This window comes from Lepus europaeus, chromosome 23, assembly GCF_033115175.1.
Source record: "Lepus europaeus isolate LE1 chromosome 23, mLepTim1.pri, whole genome shotgun sequence".
Taxonomy (NCBI): domain Eukaryota; kingdom Metazoa; phylum Chordata; class Mammalia; order Lagomorpha; family Leporidae; genus Lepus; species Lepus europaeus.
Genome location: NC_084849.1, coordinates 18,684,986 through 18,708,335, shown reverse-complemented (window position 1 = coordinate 18,708,335; position 23,350 = coordinate 18,684,986). Strand labels below are relative to the sequence as shown.

General features: G+C 57.0%; 1 protein-coding gene across 1 annotated transcript; it reads left to right on the top strand.

Moving 5' to 3' along the window:
- The first annotated feature begins 4,603 nt into the window (after positions 1-4,603).
- On the top strand, positions 4,604-22,006 carry LHFPL7 (LHFPL tetraspan subfamily member 7). Its single transcript, XM_062182802.1, has 4 exons — positions 4,604-4,644; positions 16,430-16,647; positions 18,226-18,364; positions 21,744-22,006. The coding sequence occupies exons 2-4, from the start codon at positions 16,447-16,449 to the stop codon at positions 22,004-22,006; spliced, it is 603 nt and encodes a 200-aa protein (XP_062038786.1). The 5' UTR covers positions 4,604-4,644; positions 16,430-16,446.
- The last annotated feature ends 1,344 nt before the right edge of the window (positions 22,007-23,350 follow it).

Genomic DNA, 23,350 nt, shown 5'->3' with positions numbered 1-23,350 from the left:
CCGCACCTGCCTGCCCGCGCGCGGCCCCGCGCAGCCTAGCCTGCTGGGGGCGGGGCCTCGGGCGGGGACGCGCCCCCGTCGCCATGGGAACGGCGGCCGGCGGCGCCTGCGCAGCGGCCCGGGGCGGAGCGCGGCCTGCCGGACCCCAACCCGTAGCCCCCGGCCTGGGCCTGGGGACTGTCCGGCTCGGCGAAGGCCGCGCGCTGGTTGACCCGGGACGCCCCTGCCGCCCCTCGAGCCCAGAACGCTCCGCGTCCGAGTGGAAACATTGCTCACGTGCCCGCCCTCGTCCCCGGAGCGCCCCCCAGGCACCGGCCGGGATCCCCCGCCACGGGCACCGACCGGCCGTGGCGTCTGCGCCCCCGGGAGTCGTGCAGGCGCCGGGTGACCGCTGGGCCGGGAAGTAGCCCGGGCTGCGGGCGCAGGAGCAAGGCTTGCGCGCGGCGCCGGCGCCCCCTCGCGGCGGTCCGGGGAACTGCGGCCGGGATGATGACTCCACGGGGCGCCTGCTGTGTGGACCACCTGCCACGGCTGTGCTAGGGTGATGTAGACACTCGCGCACGAGACGAAGGAACCCTAGGAAGGCGCCCCTGGGAGAGAAAACGCCTGTTATCTTTTGCATTTGTCTCACTCAGCAGATCTTTATGAAGCTGCGTGCAGCCGCTGCAAGATCCAGGCTTTGTGGGCGCTTGCACATACTCAAAAAAATCTGCACGAGGAGACAAGAGTTGCGCTGGCGATACGTGCTGCTAAGGAAAATGGGCGGAGCGTGAATAACGGGAGGCCCTGACGTCACACGTGCCTTGGGAGACCACGGTGGGGGTGTGTGGCTTTGGGAGCACTGGCGGGGAGCTGCCATCCCAGTTGTCGCAGGGGGTGTGTGTGTTGTGTAAGAAGAAGGGGAAAGTCTTGTTACACAACCTTTACACACTGCAAGCCCCCTCCTTTTTTTTATTCGAGAGACAAGCAGAGCGCCCATCCACAGGTTCTCTCTCCAGCTGCCTGCAGCCGTCAGAACCAGGCCAGGGGCTGGCGCTATGGCACAACAGGTTAACGCCCTGGCCTGAAGCGCCAGCATCTCATATAGATGCCAGTTCAAATCCTGGCTGCTCCTCTTCCGATCCAGCTCTTTGCTATGGCCTGGGAAAGCAGTAGAAGATGGCCCAAGTCCTTGGGCCCCTGCATCTGTGTGGGAGACCTGGATGAAGCTCCTGGCTCCTGGCTTCAGATGGGCGCAACTCTGGCCATTGCGGCCAATTGGGGAGTAAACCAGCAGATGGAAGACCTCTCTCTCTCTCTCTCTGCCTCTCCTCTCTCTGTGTAACTCTGACTTTCAAATAAATAAATCTTAAAAAAAAAAAAGAAAGAAAGAACCAGGCCAAAGCCAGTGTGGGTGGCAGGGGCCAAGCCGCCTGCTGCCTCCCAGGGTGAACATTGGCAGGAGGCTGCGATGTGGAGTGAACCCAGGCACTGCAGTGCGGGAGGCAGGTGTCTTGGGCGCATCCTAATTGTGAGAGCAAACACCCACCCCTGCACCACAACCCTTTAGAAGTTGGGGTGCCAACCCCCTTTTACCAACGAGCAGCCCGAGACTCCCCCACGGTGACAGAACCAGACATGGTGGGGTGGAGCTCTCCATGCCTGGAGACCTTGAGCCGGGTCTCTCATAGGATCAACTTAGATCTTAGGGCTTTCCCATGTGGTCTCCACCCTGAGGGACAGAGAACTGTTGGGTCCAAAGTTAAATCCTTCAGGGGGTGGTGCTGTGGTGCCTAACGGGTTAAGTCACGCCTGCATCCCATATGGGTGCTGGTTCAGATCCCGGCTGCTCCTCTTCCGATCCAGCTCTCTGCTGTGGCCTGGGAAAGCAGCAGAAGATGGCCCAAGTCCTTGGGCCCCTGTACCCTAATGGGAGACCGGGATGAAGCTCCTGGCTCTTGGTTTTGGCCTGGCCCAGTTCCAGCTGTTGTGGCCATGTTGGGAGTGAACCAGCGGATGAAAGACCTCTGGCTCTCTAACTCTGCCTGTCGAATAAATAAAATAAAATTTTTTTTTAAAAAAAAAAAGGCTCTTCGAAATCCAGCTTGCAGCAGGGCTTCTACAGGACGTGGTGCTTCTGAATGTCCTTGGGATATGTGCGTGCACGCCGTTACTGCGCAGTCCACGGCCTCTCCGCCCTGGCTCAACGTCCCCGCGCGCCAGGCTTCTGTTCAGCGGGAGGTCCTGTCTCAGAGCTCCCAGCTCCCGCTGCACCTGCTCTGCACCCCACAACACCCCGCGGAGACCCCAAACGCTCCTGCGCCCTCGGCCGGGACCGCCCACCCTCCTCCACCGGCGTCAAGTATCCTAGGGCTGACCAGAAGCGCTGAACTACAACTCCCAGAATCCTTCATGCCCCAGGAGAGGCGGGACTTCCTGTCTCAGCCCCGCCCTAGCTGCTCTTGGCGCACTCCTGCGCCCTCCCTCGCAAGTAAGAGGCGGGCTGCAAACACCCACGCGGAAGTTGTGTCCCCGAGCGCAGAGGCGCCAGGTTGGACGTTGTTGGCAGGGCCTTAGCTCGTCTCTTCCCGAGGTTGGAGAGCAAGGGCTCTCGCGGAACTTCCCGGAACCCATTCCCTACCGTCTTCCGCCCCCTCCTCCAGGAAGTCCGTCCGGATTTGGGTGCGCGTCCTCAGAGGCTCTGGCCGCGCCGTCCAGTGGTGAAGCCGCCCGGTGCTGGCCACGGCAGGCGTCCGAGCTGGTGGAACCGGAACTGCTCGGCTTCTGTTTGATTTGAATCCACTGCAGCGTACAGAGCCGCTGTGGGGAGCCGGGGAGAGGGTTTTTCCCTTTGCCTCTGAGCAGGCCCGGGACCGGGTTAACCATCACACGTGCCTCACAGCTGACCTGTAGCCGCCAGGCCTCCACGAAGCCCGCCCTGGCTGTGCCTGGAGACGGCCGTCACGGGCGAAGCAGGCTCGGGAGCTGTCGCGCCCATCTACAGGAAGCTCTGCTGAGCTCGGAGAAGCTAAGTCAGCTGCCCAGGCGCACCCAGCCAGCCTCTCGGCCTGGCTTCCCTGGGAAACAGGGCCTGGGGGAAAGGCTAACCACGGCGGTGAGAGCCCAGCCAGCGAGGGTGAAGGGCAGGGGACAGCCAGGCAGGCCTGCGAGCGAAAGCAAAGGGAAGACCTGGCTCCCCTTGACTCCCATCAGGAATCAGAGCAGGTGGGGGGGGTGATGGGCGGGGCCTGCACCTGCCGGCCCCTCCCCTCTCCTGTCCCTCATTAGTGACCACGGGGGCCCAACGCCACCAGGGAAGCTGGCTCCATGCACAGAGCCTCGCCTGGAAGAAGAGGGGTCCCGCAGGTCGGCTTGGATGGCCACTGAGGGTGTTGGGAGCCTGGGCCGCGATGCAGGCCAGGTCACCCCGGGCCTCGCCAGCCACGTGGCTGCGGCTGCCTTGAGGGGGAGGCGAGTGGGGGCTGCATGGGGCCCAGGCAAGCAAACCCGGGAAGACGCCCCAGCCATGCCTGACGCGCAGCACCAGGCCTGGGACCCAGAGCCCAAAGTCCTTCAGCCAGTCCTGACCGGAAGAAGCAAATAAAGAAATCAGTGACCGGGTGAGCAGGACAAAGCCCTGGCAGTCAGCGGCTCCACGCGTCCGTGTATGGCACATGGGGAAACTGAGGCCGAGAGAGGCAGGGGAGGCTGCACCTCCTGCAGGGGGCGGAGCAGGGACTGAGCCGTGTCTCCGGCTTCCCACTAGGTCTTCTGCAAGGAACCCCCTGCCTAGCGCAGCCCCAGCGGCCCCGAGCTCACTTGTGTTCCCTGGGCCCTGTGGGGCCACCCCTGCCCCCGTACCCTAAGCATCCGTCCCCCCTTCTTTGCTGAGAGCACTTCACGTCCCAGCCTCCACCTGCAGAGCTCCAGGGGTGATTCTCATGCCCTGTCTCCAGGTTCCAAACTGCACCCCCCAGCCATGGGACCCAGGTCGGGCCGATCAAAGCACCCCCATTTCCCTGGCCGCAGTGATTGGTTGGTGGGTGGCCATGTGACCTGCGTTTGTCCAATGAGAGTTCATCACAACACTAACTGGGAGGAGGACCTTTCTCTCCTAGGAGGTTCCTGGGGCTCAGAGATGCAGAGGAGGGATGGGGGTGGGGGTGGGGGTTGGGGCCTGAAGACATTGCTGGGCTGCCTGGATCTAACTGTACCTGAAGCTGCCCCATAGAATTTTCAGTTACCTGAGCCAAACGTCTCATTTCTCCTTGAGCCGGTTTGAGTTACACTTTGGTCGCTTTCAGCAAAAGGCAATACAAGCACCTACTGTGTTCCGCGTCTTGTGCTGGGTGCAGGAGACAAAATGCTCCTGTGGCTTCGAATTCCCCAGGTGGGGAGGGAATTCCCGCAGCTGGCATTTAATTGCACCCTGATTAGTCCATACTTGTGCTTTCCTTGCCTGGGAGCGCCACACCCTCTCCCAGCCCCACCTGCGGCTGCCTTTTCCCTCCCAGCCCCGCCCGCCCTGGGGCAGCCCTCTGGCATTGACAGACTGGGAGGAGAGAGGAGAAACACACACACACCCCTGCTAGCAGTCCAGAGGTCATGCGCCTGCAGCCAGCCGAGGAGGCCACCCTGGGGCATCTCAGCCTGAAGTCAGCCCAGGTGGGCACGCGCACGGTGGAGGGGGAGGGGGAGGAGGAGGCTGGGGTGGCCCCGGGCACTGTCCAGGGGCTGTAATGGGACTTGGGGGCCCAGGAGCGCCTGGGTTACCGTGTGTGCACGTATGTGTGTGTGTCCGAGCCTGCCTGGTGCACAAGGAGAGTCTCCGGTTTCAAATCGTGTTCTAAAAGGAAGCCGGCACCCCCAGAAGGTTCGCTCCGGCCCTGCTCTGGGACCCGGCCTCGGTTGTGTAGATGGGGAAGCTGAGGCCACCCCTTGTCCCAGGTGATGCAGCCGAGTTGTGACAGAGCCAGAAACCGCACTGACCAGGCCGTGCTGCTGGGAGAAGAGGGGAGGGAGACCAGGAGCAGTCCTCCCCGGACCAGCTGGCCCCGTCTCCCAGCCTCAGCCTGGACGTGACCCTGAGCCAGGCTGGATCAGGGCCGCTGCTCGCTGCTTGGCCCCTGGCCATCGGTCAGCTTGACCTCTCACCTTTCACCTTGGACGGAGCCCAGAGCCTGACCCCAGTCCTTGCCCTCATCCCTGCCCCCTCCCCACCCGTCCTTGCCACTGCCTCTCTCTTCCCTTCCCTCCACCCGCCTCAACCCTTTTGAGAACTTGAGCCAGATCCAGTCCTACCACACCCCTGCTCAGGACCACCCAGAGAGACCCCTCCCCAATCCCACTGAGAAGTTAAAAGTCAAAGCCCCATCAGTGCCTACACACTCCCCCTTCCACATTCCTCCTGGTCACATGGCCTCTTTGCTTCCTCAAATGCACCAAGCACTGGCTCACCCCGGGACCCTTGCACCTGCTCCTCCCTCTGCCTGGACCATCCCTCTCCTGCTTATCCACAGGGCTCCCTCTGCCACCTCCTCAAGTCCTTGTTCAAGGTCAGGTTCTCAAGAGGTTCCCTGTGACCATCCCCCACTCTCTCAGGTCTCTCTCCTGCACTTCTTAACACGTGGAAAGCTACATTGTGACTAGTTTCTTTCTATACTCTCTTGCCCTAGGGGCTTTGTTTTTCCTTGCTGCTGAAGCCCCAGCACCTAGGACAGTTCCTGGAACACAGTAGACACTCAGTAAATACGCATTGGGTGGATGGATGGATGGTCTCTTCCCAGCACCCGGTATTGTTACATCCTGTCTTCCCACAGAACTTTTTTTTTTTTTTTAAACAGGCAGAGTGGATAGTGAGAGAGACAGAGAGAAAGGTCTTCCTTTTTGCCGTTTGTTCACCCTCCAATGGCCACTGCGGCCGGCGCATCGCACTGATCCGAAGCCAGGAGCCAGGTGCGGGGCCCAAGCACTTGGGCCATCCTCCACTGCACTCCTGGGCCATAGCAGAGAGCTGGCCTGGAAGAGGGGCAACCGGGACAGAATCCGGCGCCCCAACCGGGACTAGAACCTGGTGTGCTGGTGCCACAAGGTGGAGGATTAGCCTGTTGAGCCACAGCGCCGGCCTAGAACTTTCAACTCTTGGAAGGCAAGGACTGCCTTCTGCTCACCGCCATATCCCAGGGTGAGGGCTTAGGAAGGCACACTGGGCCAGGCCCTTGGAACCTGAACGAATGAGTGAACAGCCTCCTCAGCTTACAGATGAGGACGTGAGAAGCAGGGTGGGTGGGGAGGGGATCAGCTCAACCCAGAGCCCAGTTCTCCTGCTGAGCTTCTATCCTGCCAGGGCTCTCCTGGGGCCCTCCACGCTCCCTGGCCAGAGCTGTCAAAGCATCGACCCAGCCTCCAACCCTGGGCACCCCCCCCCCCCCAGGTATGTGGCTTTCTAAGTAAACCCTTACTATCACTTTGGGGTAAGGGCACAGAATCGAGAGTCCAGTGCACTTCGTTGGAGTCCCAGTTTTGCCACTTGCTGCCTGAGCCTCAGTTTTATCGCCTGTAAAATGGGATAACAGTCCCCGCCTCGTTAAGTGGCTGTGGTTTTTACATGAAATGAGGCACGGCCGTGTCATGCATGGGGCTTGGTGAGTGCCTGGGAGCTGTTGGCTGCCGTTAGCAAGTTCAGAGCGGAGCCCGAGGAGCAGCTCAGTGCCTGTGGGTGGAGTGCAGCCCCGGGCGGATGTGGTTTCAGGTTATAATCCCTCATTTAGCTTTCTGGGCCCCCAGACGGTCGGCGTGATTTTCCCAGGTGACATTGAGCATTATCTGGAGAACAAAACTCCTTTCAAGGTCAGAAACACCCCGGGGAGCCACGAGCGCAGCCAGGGAGGCAGAGAATCCCGGGCCTGGGTGCAGTGAGCTCTGCCCAGCTTCCTGGCTGCAATTACAGCCCTGGGACCCTGCCAGCCTGGCAGAGAGGTGATGTGGGTGTAGTGGGCGGGGGTGGGGGAGAGGGAGAAACCCGCAAGGGAATATGAACATCTCGCTTGTTGGCGAGCAGCTGGGAGGGTTGTCTAATCCGGGAGTGAAAAGCCTGTGCAATTTGACCCTCACCTGCCTGCCCCTCCCACTCCAGCACACACACACACACACACACACACGGAACTTCGGGACACCCCCACTGCCATTTCCCAGAGAGGTGGGGCCTCTCTCCTAGCTCAGACGGTTGGGAAGGGGAGGATCCAGGCCCCCGGGGTCTCTTCCCACCACCTCACCTGACTCAGTGACTCAACTCAGCCCCTAAGGGTTATCACATTCAGGTCCAGGTGGATAAACTGAGGCCTGAGCCATGGGGTAGCTTGCTGCAGGTCCCAGAGCTGGGAGATCTGAAAGTGGCCAGGTAGCCACCAAGTCCAGGACTCTGGCCGTGCTTCCAATGCCAAGGTGAGAACCAAGGTCATAGAACAATGGCCCCAGGAAGTCCTTGGAGGTGCCCTGGCTTGATTGGCAGCTCAGCAGCTGTTGACCCCAGGTGTCCTTGGTCAGGGTCACCTTCCCTCCTCTGGCAGGGTTGGTTCTTAGCACACCATCTTCAGGCCTAAGCCGATCATCCAGCTACCTGTTCTCATTTGGGCAAGATTTGCTTTAAATTGCCTTGCTTTTTTTATTTAGATACATTCTACCTGGCGTTAGAATGCCAGCACCGCAAGGGTAGCGTGGGAAACTTAATCCTCAAATCTCTCCGGGAATGGTGTTGGGAGGCGGAGCCTGCGGAGGTAATTAGGACCGGATGAGGTCACGAAGGCGGGGCTCCTGGGCTGGCCTTAGAGGATTCCCAAGCCATGTCTGAGAAGGCCCGAGCGGATGTCAGCGCCAGTCGATCTGGGTCTTTGAGCCCCCAGAACCGTGAGCCGTTCTTTGCACACGTGACCCAGGCAGGAACAGCTCCAAACACAAGCACATCCACAGATTCTCACCAGACTCTCGCTATGGACCATTTGGGTTTGGGGGTTTTTGTTTTGTTTTTTGAGAAACAGAGAGACAGAGAGAGATGGACACATGCACACATGTACACACATACACACACAAAGACGGGGCTCCCATCCACTAGTTCACTCCCCAAATGCCCACTAGAGCCAGGACAGGACTGGGTGGCAGTCAGGAGCCACCAGCTGCTCGGCGCCGCTCTCGTCCAGCAAGAAACCGACACCGGGCGTCTCGTAGAAGAGCTCTTTATTACTCAGGGCGCGGGAGATCAGACCTCGATCTCTGGCGGGCAGGAACTACTCGCACATCCGGTGGTCGGGGCATATATACGCAGTACACGTCACGAATCATATGATTACAAGGCTGTGTCAGGATAGGACAGCTCAGGGGTAGCGCGGGAAACTTTGCCGGGGAAGAAGAACCCGGAAGCAGGAAATCAGCGCCATCTTAGCGCTGCGGTTCCTCGGGTTTGGTCCCCTACATCTCCCTCCTTTTTATTTTCCGCAAATCAGCCTCCGACGGCCGTGGCGGCCGGGATATCAGCGACCGGACAGAGAGCAGAGGTGCATGCCCAGTGTGCCGGTGGGCATATTGTGATACACCAAAGGTTCGGCCGCAACCCTTGGCCTCACTTTTGCCCTTAGTTTCCCTTTTTCTGGGACGGGTTGGGACCACCCCCGTATGCACATGCATATACTCTCCCGAGGCCCCCGGAACCTCCGGGTGAACGCTCGCTGCGGTATCCTTGATCTCGCATGCCTCGGTCTTTTACTCCCGGTCGGAGGACGGGGTTATGCCCAATTGGGGAGAAGACTAGGGACCAAACAATACGAGGAAGGCGGGAGTACAATGCGTCAGGAGGGGCGGGCTAGTCTTCGGTGGGGGCACGGTCATAGGTCATTCTGGCGAGCTTGGTCCTGAGGACCTCCACCATCAGAGACATATATGGGTGCCCCCACTCCCCAACAGACGACAGAAGGGCTGGAGTGGGCGGGGCAAGGGGCCTGAACAAAAGGTCCCGAATCGAGAAAGACAGGCCGCAATGCCGGTGAAGGCAACAGCGACGCAGTAAAATAAGTGCGGTTTTGATAGGTGCATGTAGAGAATGACTTGTAACAAGAACTACGTACGGACGCGAGAAAGGAGGAGGAGCATGGGCATGGCGGTGGGGGACCACTCGAGGGATGGGGGCGAGGCTTGGGAATGGCCACGCAACCCCAGGATACCTTATAAACGGTTTTGTCCCCACAGTCAGTCGAGCTCAAGGGGTGTATGCCTCGTAGGCTGTCTGCAGAGACTGGGCAGCTACAGGGATTATTGCGGTACTGCAAGTAGGCCTGTTGTCGGTGGGCAGGGGCATCTAAGCCTGCATGAGAGCTAGGGAGGAGGATAAGACCCAGAAAGAGAAGGGCGACGGCCGGTTTACGGCCCAACATCCTCAGGAGGTGGGTTGAGGTTTATTAGCCTCGGGGGAGGTATCACCCGTTGATGACGAGGGTGGCTCCTCCGGCGGTCGGTCTTGTGGCGAGGGTGTTGGTTCTTCTGTCGGTGGATCCGCTTTCCTCACCAATCGCTCCGGGACCCAAAGGGGTTCTCTTCCCGTCTCCTGTGGGAAAACACAAACTGCGCCTCGGTTCCAGCATAGTACTGGGTCCGGGCCGTGCCATAATCCCGTAAGGATATCTTTCCAGCGGACAAATCCTCGTGCAGGGGGTTCCTTTATCATGTGTCTTTCAGCGGGGGGCATAGACTGATCCGTCAAATTTAAAAAATTTAAGGTAAATAATGCGAGGGAGAGGCGCATGCGGGGTGTCTTGCCCGCTGCAATTCCCTCCTTCTGCTTAGAAAGGAAAGCCTTGAGCGTTCTGTGCTCTCTTTCGATAATACCCTGACCTTGGGGGTTGTAGGGGATTCCGGTCTTATGTTGGACTTGCATGCGTGAGCAAAATTGTTGGAATGAAGTGGAAGTATAGGCAGGTCCGTTGTCGGTCTTTATAATTTTGGGTTTGCCCCATGCCGCCCAAGCCGCAAGACAATGGCCGATGACATGGGAGACACGCTCGCCGGTCTCCAGAGAGGCATAAATAATTTGGGAGCACGTGTCGACAGACACGTGGACATATTTTATCTTTCCAAACTCTGGAATATGAGTGACGTCCATTTGCCACACATGTCCTGGCAGGAGTCCTCGGGGGTTAACTCCTAAAGATGGGACAGCGGTTAAGGTAGGACAAGCTGCGCAACGACGAACAATATCACGAGCGATTGCACGGGGGAGGTTAAATTTGGCGGCAAGTGTTTTGGCATTGACATGAAATTCCGAATGAAAGTAGGTGGCTTGTTGTTCAGGGGAGGCTAAGTGGAATATCCACACCGGGCGTGTGGCCAGATCTGCCATGGAATTGCCCAATGCCATAGGCCCCGGCAGGGAAGAATGGGCCCTTATGTGGGTAATGTGAAAGGCAGCGGGCCGATTCCAAATGGCTTGCTGGAGGGTGAGGAAAACATTACTCACAGGGGATGATGTACTAACACTGCCCACGGTTTCTAATATGGAAACCGCATTCACCACATAGTGGGAATCGGAAACAATGTTTACAGGCTCCGGGAAATCTAAAAGTACCTGATTAACTATGAGGAGCTCAGTTATTTGGGGAGAGTCAGTCGCAAACTGAAAGGCTTTCGGCTTGCTTCCGGTAGCAACATAAGCACCGACTCCGGTATTGGAACCGTCGGTGTACACCACTACGGCTTCGGGGAGCGGTTTGGAGGATGTAATTTTGGGGAAAATTACGGGGTGAGACTGTATGAAGGTTAACAGAGGGTCGCGAGGGGTTCTGTTGGTAATTGTAGCGGAAACTGAGCAGGCCAGGATTGACCAAGAATCAGTGCAAGCAGTGAGAACACGCACCTGCTCTGCAGAATATGGCACAACAATAGTAGATGGCTCGCGACCAAAATGCTGGATAGCCTTCTGGTTTGCCATAAGCGCAACGTCCGCCACCATGGAGGGATAATGGGCGAGGGATCTAGTGGGTGACACCGAGGGGTGGATCCAAAGAAGGGGGCCGTCTTGCCAGAGAACGCCCGTGGGCTGTTTGGGCGTGGAGAGGACCCACAGGGTGAGGTCTCCAGACGGGTCCCACCGCTTAAGTGCGGCCTCGCTGAGCGCTTCGTTAACGGCCAGCAATGCTTGTTTTGCTTCAGAAGTAAGTTCTCGTGGAGAAGTGAGACTAGGATCCCCCTTTAGGACGTCAAAAAGAGGCTGCAGGGTGGCGTTGGGGATGCGAAGGAAAGGCCTAATCCAATTGATATCCCCCAGAAGTTTTTGTAAATCGTTGAGCGTGGAAACATTCGGATATTTAATATGCAACTTTACAGGTTTGGTGTGGGTGGGTGTGACCGTGGTTCCAAGGTATGTGACCACGGAGGACACCTGCACCTTTTCAGGGGAGATAGACAATCCTGAGTCTTGCAGCGCTCGTTGCAACCCGCCGTACAGGGCCCGAAGCCTGTCCTTTGTAGGAGCAGCGCATAACAGGTCGTCCATGTAATGGAGACACTTGCAGTCAGGAAACAGGTCTCTAATTGGGTCAAGCACACGAGCAACATAGATTTGGCACATGGTAGGACTGTTTGTCATTCCTTGAGGTAGGACCACCCATTCCCAGCGTTTATCTGGTTCCTGTTGGTTAGTAGTAGGGACAGTAAAGGCAAAACGGGGAGTGTCCTCTTTACATAAAGGAATGGAAAAAAAGCAGTCCTTGAGGTCGATGACAATCACGGGCCAATTTTTTGGGAGTGCAGAAAGTAGCGGAAGGCCTCTCTGCACCGGGCCCATGGGCTGCATTTGCGCATTGACTGCTCTAAGATCGTGTAAAAGTCTCCATTTTCCTGTTCTTTTTCGAATTGCGAAAATAGGCGTGTTCCATGGGGAGGTAGATGGGATCAGATGTCCCGCCTGAGCCTGCTCGTGAACGAGCTTTTTGACTGCCTCCAATTTTTCCTGTGACAGGGGCCACTGCGGAATCCAAACTGGTGTGTCTACCAACCAGGATATTGATAGGGGCTTTATAGATGCAGGAGGCAGCGCAGTGGCCCCTAAGAAAAACCCAAACCATTTCTATTGTGTTTATGTTCGGGCTGGACAGGAGAGGGCGTGCCCTGTAACTGAATGCCGAGGCCTCTTCCCGGGACATACCCCATCTTTTGAAGCATGGAACGCACCGCGGGGGAAGTGGTGGTTAGGGCAACGTCCATTTCCGTTAACACGTCCCGTCCCCAAAGTGAAACCGGAAGGGGCAAAACGAAAGGGGCAAAATGTCCTGAGTGACCCTCGTCGTCCTGCCAGGGTAGAAGGGCCGCGCTTTTCTTTGGAAAGCTGGCGAAGCCAAGCCCCTGTAGGGTCTGTTCAGCGACGTCAGTGGGCCATGTTTTGGGCCAGTCCTTTTCAGCTATAATTGACTTATCGGCCCCCGTATCTAAGAGACCTTTAACACTTTTACCATTAATCCACAGGGTAAGCATGGGGCGTTCGTTCAAAAGCATGTGCAGGCCAGTGAAATTGGTTCCGGAGAACCCGAAACCACTCGTGCCGCGGGCGGGGCCTCTTGCAGGGAATAGGGAGTGAAGACTGGGTAACAACAAAAGTTGAGCTATGCAATCTCCAGTATTAATTAAAACGGTTCCTTGAAATGTTTGTACCATGATTTTTATCTTACCGGTAAAATCAGAGTCTATCACACCGGGAATTACCGTCAGGCCCCGAAGGGCAACAGAAGATCGGCCTAGCAAAAGCCCAACCGAATTCGGTGGCAAGGGGCCTGAGTAATCACTTTCTACCAGCTGAACTCCCATCTCCGGTGTTAGGAGGAGTGGGGAGGCGGCACAGAGGTCCAGGCCTGCGGAGCCACTGGTGGCGCGGCCTGAGGGGGTTGAGGGTATGGCAACAGCGGAGGGGGGGGCACTGAGGTGTAGGCGTTCACCTGGGGGCCCCTCGCCGGAGCGGGGAGCCCCCTCTGGCCGTTTTTTGTCCCCTGTCTGTTACCGGTGAGGGGATTGCCATCGGCATCAAAGGCGGAACGGCAGTCTTCCGCTTTGTGAGGGCCCTTGCGGCACCTGCGGCAGAGCTCTGCACTTGTGGAGTGCGCTGGGGAATGCCCAGATGCAAACGCAGGGCAGTCACGCTTTCTGTGACCAGGTTGGTGGCACTGGAAGCAAAGGCCAGAAGAGATCGTGGGCCGCGGGCGCCCCTGGCTCTGACCTCCTCCCTGTTTTTGTGTGGAGTTATAGGTGGCCAACATGGCGGCAAGGCCTGCGTTAGTAAGCGGGCCGCCGGCGTCCCTACAATACTTCAGCCAAGAATCCACAGATTTGTTTCTATGTTGCCGGAGGATGCCTTTACACTCACTATTAGCCTGCTCATATATGATTTGTTTGATCAATGGTTTTACGTCTGCGTCCGACGGAAATATCCGTGACGCGGCCTCGAGTATCCGAGCTACAAAGTCAGCAAACGGTTCGGTCAGGCCTTGGACAATCTTGGTAAGGTGGCTAGAGGATCCACCCGAAGTGGCCGCCTGTCTCCACGCCCGTCGGGCGCACTCGGAGATTTGTCTGTACACTTGTCTTGGGTATTGTGTTTGATCGGCCTGATGGGGTCCTCGCCCTAATAGCATGTCGGCGTTCCACGCGGGGTTGCCGTCCTCAGCGTTTTCGTCCGCCTGATCGTGGCAACACTCGGCATTCATAGACTGCCATAGAAGAAATGTGCCGGGACTTAAGCAGGCGCGAGCCAACTGAGTCCAGTCACTGGGTGTTAAGACCTCTTGACCGACTGACTCAAGCAGGGAGATAGTAAATGGGGCGGTGGCACCGTAGTCAGAAACTGCCTGCTTGAGGCTTTTTAGGACCGCCATGTCCAACGGTGCGTATCTGACCTCTCGGGTGCCCAGGCCCAAGACCGGGTAAGCATGGGCTGAGCCGGGGCGTCAGCTTTTAGTTGTTTCCAGGCTTGCCGATGAAATTGCCTCCCTGTTACGGGTGGGGCAGTAGCGACAAGCGGGGCGGCAGGCGGCCACGGCGGTGCGGGTGGAGCTTGGGTTGGCTGCCTAACATCAAAAGTGCTGCCGCCTGGGGGCGCTATGATTTCAGACTGATAATCAAGTGGGTAGCCACCAGGGGGAGCCGCGGGGGCGGCATCAGCGGCTCTCAACCTTCGACGCAACCGCGAATATAAAGGGGGGGGTGATTTATGCGGGCTGTCGCCCTCCCCCTCCGCGTCAGAGGAGGAGGCGCCGGACTCAGAGTCCGGGGCCGCCAGGGAAGTCTGACACCCAATTTCCTTAAACTCTATCAGGTCCTGAGCGCTCTCGGACTTCTGAGAACGGACTTCCTCAAAGGTATCACGAGCGGCTGCGAGCGCCGGGTCGCTCGTCCGAGTCGACCCCTCCTCCCGAAGGCATGCTCGAACCAAGTCCCACAGGGGAATTACCATGGGATTGAGATCAGGTTCTTTAGGGTCCTCGGCCGTGCGCCGGAGGTCCTGTCCAAGTTTCTCCCAACAGCTAAGAGTGATCTGGCCTGTATGAGCGAACCACGGAGCAAAGAAGTCAATGCTCCCGAGGAATTCAGCAATCGTGGATCGAGAGACTTTAATTCCCTTGTTGCGCAGTAGCGCCTTTAACGGGGCAATCAAATTTGACTGGCTCGGGGCATTGCCCATCATGAATAAAAGAGGGAAAACACTTCCTCAACAAAGAGGGAAAACACTTCCTCGAAAATAGGGTGCGTCCACCCCTTACCCGTGAGACCTACCTCGCTCACGGGGCCACGCCGGTAAGACTTACCTCGCTTACCTTCCACGCCGAGAGTCAAGCTCTTTCGTTTCCCCGTATGGGCCACCAGCTGCTCGGCGCCGCTCTCGTCCAGCAAGAAACCGACACCGGGCGTCTCGTAGAAGAGCTCTTTATTACTCAGGGCGCGGGAGATCAGACCTCGATCTCTGGCGGGCAGGAACTACTCGCACATCCGGTGGTCGGGGCATATATACGCAGTACACGTCACGAATCATATGATTACAAGGCTGTGTCAGGATAGGACAGCTCAGGGGTAGCGCGGGAAACTTTGCCGGGGAAGAAGAACCCGGAAGCAGGAAATCAGCGCCATCTTAGCGCTGCGGTTCCTCGGGTTTGGTCCCCTACAGTCTTCCACACGGGACCTAGCTACTTAAGCCATCGCCTGCTGCCTCCCAGGGTCTGGACTAGCAGGAAGCTGGAGTCCAGAGCTGGAGCTGGGACTTGAACCTGGGTACTCCAGTGTGGGGTTAGGGTGTCTCCCCTGGCATCTGAGCCACTGAGTCCAGTGCCAACCCCTGGGTGGAATATGTGTGCCTTTGCGAAATTCATATTTTGAAATCTTGCCCTTGGCCGGCGCCGCGGCTCAATAGGCTAATCCTCCGCCTTGCGGCGCCGGCACACTGGGTTCTAGTCCTAGTCGGGGCGCCAGATTCTGTCCCAGTTGCCCCTCTTCCAGGCCAGCTCTCTGCTGTGGCCCAGGAGTGCAGTGGAGGATGGCGCAAGTGCTTGGGCCCTGCACCCCATGGGAGACCAGGAGAAGCACTTGGCTCCTGGCTTCGGATCAGTGTGGTGCACCGTCTGCAGTGGCCATTGGAGGGTGAACCAACGGCAAAGGAAGACCTTCCTCTCTCTCTCTCTCTCTCTCTCTCTCACTATCCACTCTGTCAAAAAAAAAAAAAAAGAAATCTCGCCCTCCCCCATGTGGTGATATTCAGATGTGGGGTCCTTGGGGGGGGGGCTGCCCCTGGGAGATCCCAAGAGCAGCAGAGTGGGTGTGCACGCAGGAACGTCAATCAATCCCTCATACGTCACGCTTAGTGGAGGATGCACTACCTACAATAATGCCGTTGACATACACGGGAAGTGCACACACACACCCTGCACACAACACAATCCTCATTTTGCTTAAGTGCCTCCAAACAACGGGCATCAGACAGTGACAATGCTCCCTGCCCAGGGAGAGCCAGTGCACAGGCAGGGTGGCTGCCGGAGGCACACCGTTGGTGTGCGGATTTCTTAAGGCACTCCCTCTGGGTAGCGGCAGCCTCTTTGGGACAGAGAAGGCTTGACAGGCTGAGAGAATGAATGAATGAGTGAATGAATGAAATGTGAGAGGGCTCCGGCGTGGACCAGGGCAGACGGTGGTGTGGGCAGCGTGCCGGGGTCTGTTTAAGCACTGATGTTTCTTCTAGGATTTGGGGTTCTGCTTCGAGAACTTGTGAGCATAAAGTGCCCCGCACCTCCTAGTGCCTGAGCGGGCAGAAGGAAGGAGCGGATACCCAGGACTCGGGCTGCAGGAGCAGAGCCCAGACCAGGGAGCACCTGTGCCTGCCTCTGCCTCTCTTCTGGCAGCCCCCGCCACTCATCCTGCCCTTGACCCCTCCTAGGTCACCGGCACCTCCTCATGGTGGGCAGCGTGTGGGCAGCTCTGGGGCTCGCCCTCACCTGCGTCTCGGCCCTCAGCCTCATCTCCCCGGCCTGGCTCGAGACCCCCACCTTCTCCTTTGGCATCCTCGCCTACTGCTCGTGGCCTCCGGGCGACAGCTGGAACCAGAGCTGCGAGACCTTCCGGTCCCTGCAGGAGATTCCCGACTTTGCCTGGAAGGTGAGACAGGGGCAAAGCCCATCGGGGCAGGGCAGCTGGCTCTGCAGAGTGGGCTTCGAGGGGCCTCTCCTCGCTGCCTGGGAGTCCCAGGGCCTGTGAGCCCCCCACTGGGCTCCCCTACATGTTGAACTCCAAGGCTGTTACACCTGTGGAGGTCCGGGCTTTGCCCCCAGAGACTGACTCTCCAGGGGAGGGGTGGGGTCTGGCTCCCCTATATTTTTTGCAAATACCTGGGATGCCAACAGTAGCTGCCAGCTCAGCTAGCACCTTTGTGCGGTTAGAAAAATGCACCCCTTGTTCAGGACACAACACTGCCCTCTGCTGGATCATCATTATAATTGTTGTGCAATTCCAATGACCCCCTCCAAGGGCATCGCCTAGAGCTGTGCAGTGAACAACCTGCACATTCCTATCTGGCCAGCCTCTGAGCATTCTAGGGGTGAAACTGAGAGCTGAGATGTTCAAGTCCCCATAGTATTGCATGTTATCAAAATCAACAATGGAGAGAATAAGGACTCGGGTTCCAGCACCTCTCAGGAAGAAGATGTGACCTCTAGGACTGATCTCCCAAGCGCTGGGTGCACACTGCCTGGGACACCCTCATCTTATGTCAGAGGATCTTGCTTCGAGTTGTCTCAAATCCCAGTTCTAGTTCTGGCTTCCTGCTGATGTACACAGCAGGTAATGGCTCAGGGTCCCTGCCTCTCCCATGGGAAACCTGGATGGAGTTCCCAGCTCCAGGCTTCTGCCTGGCCCAGCCCCAGCTGCTGTGGGAATTTGGGGAGTGAACCAGCATTGGGAGTTCTATATATCTACCTATTTATCTAGCTATCCCAAAAAATAAAATATTTTTAAGTGCTGGCTGTTCACACCGTAGCCAAGAACAAAAAGCCCACAGAGAAGCCCAATCTTCACCAATGTGCCATCCCAGCATCAGCAGGTGCCTGACAGGTGACCCTGACAGGTGGTGGCAAGTCCATTTTTTTTTAATTAGATGAGATCAAGCATGTTTTCAAAGAATTAGAAGTAAGTTCTTTTGGAGTAGTGGTTTCCTAAGTTCTTATTTTTTTTAAGATTTATTTATTTGAGATGCAGAGTTACAGAGAGAGAGCACGTGCCAGAGAGAGGCCAATCCGAAGCCAGGAGCCAGGAGCTTCTTCCAGGTCTCCCACATGGGTGCAGGGGCCCAAGGACTTGGGCCATCCTCTGCTACTTTCCCAGGCCACAGCAGAGAGCTGGATCAGAAGTGGAGCAGTGGGAACTCGAACCAGTGCCCATATGGGATGTCAGAGCTTTTACCTGCTATGCCACAGCACTGGCCCCAGGTGACAAGTTCTTTATAAAGGTGGGACACAGTGGCCAGTTGATCCAGATCTTAATTCTGGCTCTACCACTCAATGGAACTGTGTGTCCTACAGCAAATGGCTCTAATTCCCTGGCCCTCTGTTTAGGATGGAGGTAGTAACAGCTGGGGCCTCATGGGGGTGTTGTGAGGACTCAGTAGCTGGGGGTTAAGCAGGTGGAGGGGGCATGCACCTGCCCCCCCGCCCGACTCCTTTTCCTCTCTGCTTCCTTCAGGTGTCAGCCGTGATGCTCCTCGGAGGCTGGCTCCTGCTGGCCTTCAATGCCATTCTCCTCCTGTCCTGGGCCCTGGCTCCCAAAGGGCTGTGCCCCAGGAGGGGCAGTGGCCCAATGCCTGGGGTGCAGGCAGCGGCAGGTAATGAATGAATGAATGAATGAGCCTGTGAGTAGAGTCTGGCTTCCTCGGTCAGAACCCAGAGATAAACACTAAATCAGACTATTCCTGGTCCTTCAGCCAGCCAGAGACCAGAGGCACCCACCTCTGCCCTTAGCCAGCCCAGTCCTAATAATCGGTCCCTCTTCGCTTCTCTCTCATCCATTCACTTTGTGTCACCTTTACTGGGAACATCACACACAGTTGGGCAGGTTGTGCACTGCACAGTGGTGCCCAGGTGAGAGCTGAGAAGATGCCAACTTTTAGCCCTTGCCCCGCAAGGCTGCTCACCTCCAAAGCACACACAGCCTCTGGATGTGCTTAGCCCAGCCCTTGATTGCGAGCCTCATCCAATTAACTTCACCTCTCTCCTGGATTATGGCACTAAGGTCCTCTCTGGTCCCTCTGCTGCCACCTCTCCCAGCCAGACACTGGACAGACAGGTGCTGTGGAACTGAAATCAGATCATGCCACTTGCACTGGCCTGTCCAGCCTCCAGTGGCATCCTGCCACCCTCCGAGTGAAATCCAAACTCCTTACCGTGGCCTCTGAGGCTCCCCCGACCCAGCCCTGTTCCCGCACCAGGCTCGGGCTGCTGAGCCCCACCGGCTTGCCTTCTGTGGCTCACACGGGTCACACCTGCTCTCCCTCTCTTACCTTGGTTTGTGTATTCCATAGCACAGTCTCACACACCTGCAATTTCCCATCGTCCCACGGGATTGCTGTCTCCCTCTTTCTCTGCTAGAACTCAGGTCCCCGAGCACAAGGCCATGGCTGTGTACTCGGTGGTGCCCACACGCGGCGTGGCGCTCCACACGTGATCGCTGTCCCAAAGATTTGCAGGATCTGTGGCTGAAGACAGAGCCCAGGCTTGAGGCTGGCTCGCACGCATCGCGTCAGTACGTCGCGTCTTAGCCCAGGCCGTGTCAGTACAGTGAAAGATCCGAGACTGGGTAATTTACAAAGAGGAGAGTTTTATTTAGAACACAGTGCTGGAGGTCCAAGGTCAAGGGCCTGCACCGAGTGCCGGCTCTTCTTGCTGGCGCAGTCCCGGGGCAGTGCAGGGCGTCCCGTGCCAGAGACGGGAAGCACGTGTGTGTGTGTGTGTGTCTCCTCCCCCTGCTTCTCCTACTCCTCTTCCCCCCTCTTCTTCCTCCTCCTTCCTCTTCACTCTCTTCTGTAGCCACCAGGATCCAATCTCAACAGCCCTCATCCAGTCGTAATCCCCTCCAAACACCATCGCTGGATTAGGTTCCATAATCTCAGTTCCTCACAACGGGCATTCGATTTTTTTTAAAGATTTATTTATTTATTTGAGAGGCAGAGTTACAGACAGAGAGAGGGAGAGAAAGAGAGGTCTTCCATCTGCTGGTTTACTCCCCATATCCCTGGAGCTGGGCTGATCCGAAGCCAGGAGCCAGGAACTTCTTCCAGTCTCCCACGTGGGTGCAGGGGCCCAAGCACTTGGGCCATCTTCTGCTGCTTTCCCAGGCCATAGCAGAGAGCTAGATCGGAAGCGGAGCAGCAGGGACTTGAACTGGCGCCCATATGGGATGTCGTTGATACAGGCGGAGGCTTAGCCCACTACGTCACAGTGCCAGGCCCAGACATTTGATTTGAACACATGAACCCTTGGAGTGCACTGAGGCCACACCCCCACGATAGCCCACTCCACACCATTGGTGAGGATGAGCACAGAATGCCAGCCAAACCCCCAGGAGGTGCCTGGCCTGATGTGGAGCGCATCAAGGCAAGCTCCCTGGAGGAGGCATCCCTGGAGCTGAGTCTACAGAGAGGAGTCAGAGTCAGCTGGGTTAGGGGAACACTGGGGGCATGGGGGCCAGGAGGGCGGGGCATGTGCAGGGAACCGGAAGCAGACCAGTGTGGCCGCCTGGAGACAGAAGGGAGGTCCGGTCAGTGATTCCTCTGCCCAGGGAGTGACTCCGAGACCCAGGAAGTGTCCAGGTCGTGTCAGTCCTTAGTGGTCACCACAGCACCTCTTGCAGGCTGTTTTTAACTCTTCTAATCCAGATTAACACAACCTGTACCCTCTTAAGGAGTACGGTTCAGTGGCTTTAAATGCACCCAGAATGCTGTGCAACCAGCACCGCCATCCATCTCGGGAACTCTCATTTCTGAACACGAAACCCTGTGCGCACTGAACACTGACTCCCGCCTCCCCGGGTCCCTGGCAGTCCCGCCCCCTCTCCCTGTCTCTCTGAGTCCAGCCGCTCACAGGAGGGGGATCATTCAGCAACGTGGCCTCTTGTGACTGCTGACATCACTGAGGAGCATGCCTTCGAGGCTCATCCAGGTCACAGCAGGTGTCACAGCTGCCTTTCCTATGAAGGCCACTGCCCACGAGGCCCACAAACCTCACAGTGGCTTGTTGTCCGCGCCCAGTACATACAACGTCCGTCAGTCGAAACCATGCCACGTGTGCGCGTGCCACATTCGTGCAGGTCTCCCCGTGGCTTAGCTCTTGTGAGCAGTGCTGCTAAGACACGGCTGGCTCTGACGGCCTGGCTTTCAGTACACACCCGGAAGCGCACCGTCTCATCTGGCGATGCCGCTTCGTGTGCGAGGAGCCGCCAGTGTCTTCCTACCAAAGTTGAACCTTTTTCCGTCTCCCCAGCCCAGTGGCGCCGAGGGCTCCAGTTTCTCCACATCCTTGCCAACACTCACTTTCCGCATTTTTTTTTCCACAACAGTCACCCTAATGGGGGTGAGGTGGTATCTCATTGTTTTGATTTCCATTCTGCTAACAATTAGTGACGTGCGGCCGACAGCTTTGATGAATGGGTTCCAGGATGGGCGAGGGAGTGGCTACGCAGGTGCATGAGCTGATGGAGGGAGTGGGGGGAGGTCTATCAGTGGACGGACTTAGGGAAAGTGGGTGGGCCGGAGAACAGCTGGATGGTTGGAGGAGTGGGTGGGGCAGCTGGCCAAGTGTGGAGATGGACAGATGGTTGGGTGAGTGAAAACATGGGTGGGTGGCATAATTAAGATATTGAGTGGATTAGAATAAGGTCAAATGGGTGGACTAGTGGATGGGCAGAAATCTAGTTGCGTAAGTGGATTAAAATGAGCTTACCCATGAATGAACGGGTACGTGGGTGGATGGACGGATGGACAGGCAAAGATAGGTGTATAGATGGATGAATGAACAGATGGATAGATTCACAATTGGATAGATGGATGAGTGGATTGATGCCTGGGTGGGTGGATGCATGATGGGTAGAGGGAGAGAGTGAGAGGGAAGAATGGATGGATGGGTGTGCAGCAGGCAGATGTGTCCTTAGACAGAGCATTAGCCCAGTGTTCATAAACTGACAAATTGTTGGTCTCTGGCTGTTTCCAGCTGCCGCAACCATCGGGGGCCTGCTGATCTTCCCAATCAGCCTGGCCTCCCCATTCGCCAAGGAAGCCTGCGAAACCTCCTCCCTCTACCACGGTGGGAAGTGCCAGCTGGGCTGGGGCTACGTGACGGCCATCTTCAACGCCGTCCTGTCCAGCCTGCTGCCCGTCATCTGGTGGCCCCGTGAGACCAAGGCCCGGGGAAGGGTCATCGTGTTCTCCAGTGACTCCGAGAGAGTCATCCTCGTGCCAGAAGCGAGCAAATGAGAATCCCCAGGGAAGAGCCGAACGAGCCCACTCTCCACGACGTCGCCACGTCCCCAGATTCGCACCCCATCGTCACCGCTTCCTTGCTGTGTGATCCCGGGCGCGTGGACTCGCTTCTCGGGACACATTTTGTTTTTCCCTTCCATAACCTGGAGGTTGAAATGATGCCTACCTCATAGGGTTGTCGTGAGAGTTCACCTGAGATACTCCATGTAAATAAAGCACGTGGAAGCATGTCTGACATGTAACACTTAGTAAGCACCAGCTCCCGATGGTATAATCCCCGCCTCACAGGACCGGGGTCTGAATGCGATGCACTGATGTGCCTGGGGCAACTCTGAGTCCACGGCTGTCACTCAAATGCTAAATCTTGTTGTGCACGCGTGGGTATCCTCTCTCCCCCCTTCCTTTTACAATTCCTCCTCTAAGAGAAGTTTTACATTTATTCATTGTTACATCAGATGTTGAGTACTGAGTGCCTACTATGTATGAGATTTTGTGCCAGGGTTGGAGTGGAGGGCGGAGGTGTTAAGGACCTGTCTCATGGCTCCTTGCAAATGATGCAGGTGCTGGTACTAGAACAGGGAAACCATGCTTATCAGACAAAACATTTGATGGCCAGCTCACTCTCTCTCTTTTAAAAATTTACCTGAGAGGCCGAGAGACAATGATAGGGAGTGCCCATCTGTGGGTTCACTCCCCACGTGCCTACAGTGTGCAGGACCGAGCTGGGAGCTGGGAGGTGAGTCCCATGCCGGTGGCAGGGACCCAGACACTAGAGCCATCACCTGCTGCCTGCCAGGGTCTGCCGTAGCAGGAAGCTGGAATCGGGAGCGGAGCCGGGACTCAAACCCAGGCACTCCGACGTGGAAGGCGCGCATCTTAACCAGCTCTCTCTTTCAAGGAGGTTTTACTATCCCCATTTCACAGGAGTGAAAATTGAGGCTCAGAGGGATAAAGTCATTCACCAAAGGCTGCACAGCCAGTTAGCCACAGTGAGATTTGAACCCAGGTCTTGCAGACGACAGCAGAGGCAAATAAACACTTCGATTTGCTCTCTGTCCCCATCCTCACAGCTCACCTTAAACTCATTTGGCTTCCAATGCTCACCCAAGAATATTCATAAATGCCCTAGGAGTGACTCCATTGTCCTGAAAATATACCGATCGCCAAGAAGGCAGAAAGAACAACAGGGACAACCTAAGAGCATTTTTTTTTTTCTAAGTAATAGAATGGAGCCGTCGAAAGCCCAAGGAACCACTGCTGGTGTTCACACAGCCTCAATCAGAAGCCTTGCGATGCAGGTCCGTCAGTGTGGGGCGGAGGGTCCCCCAGGCAGACGCC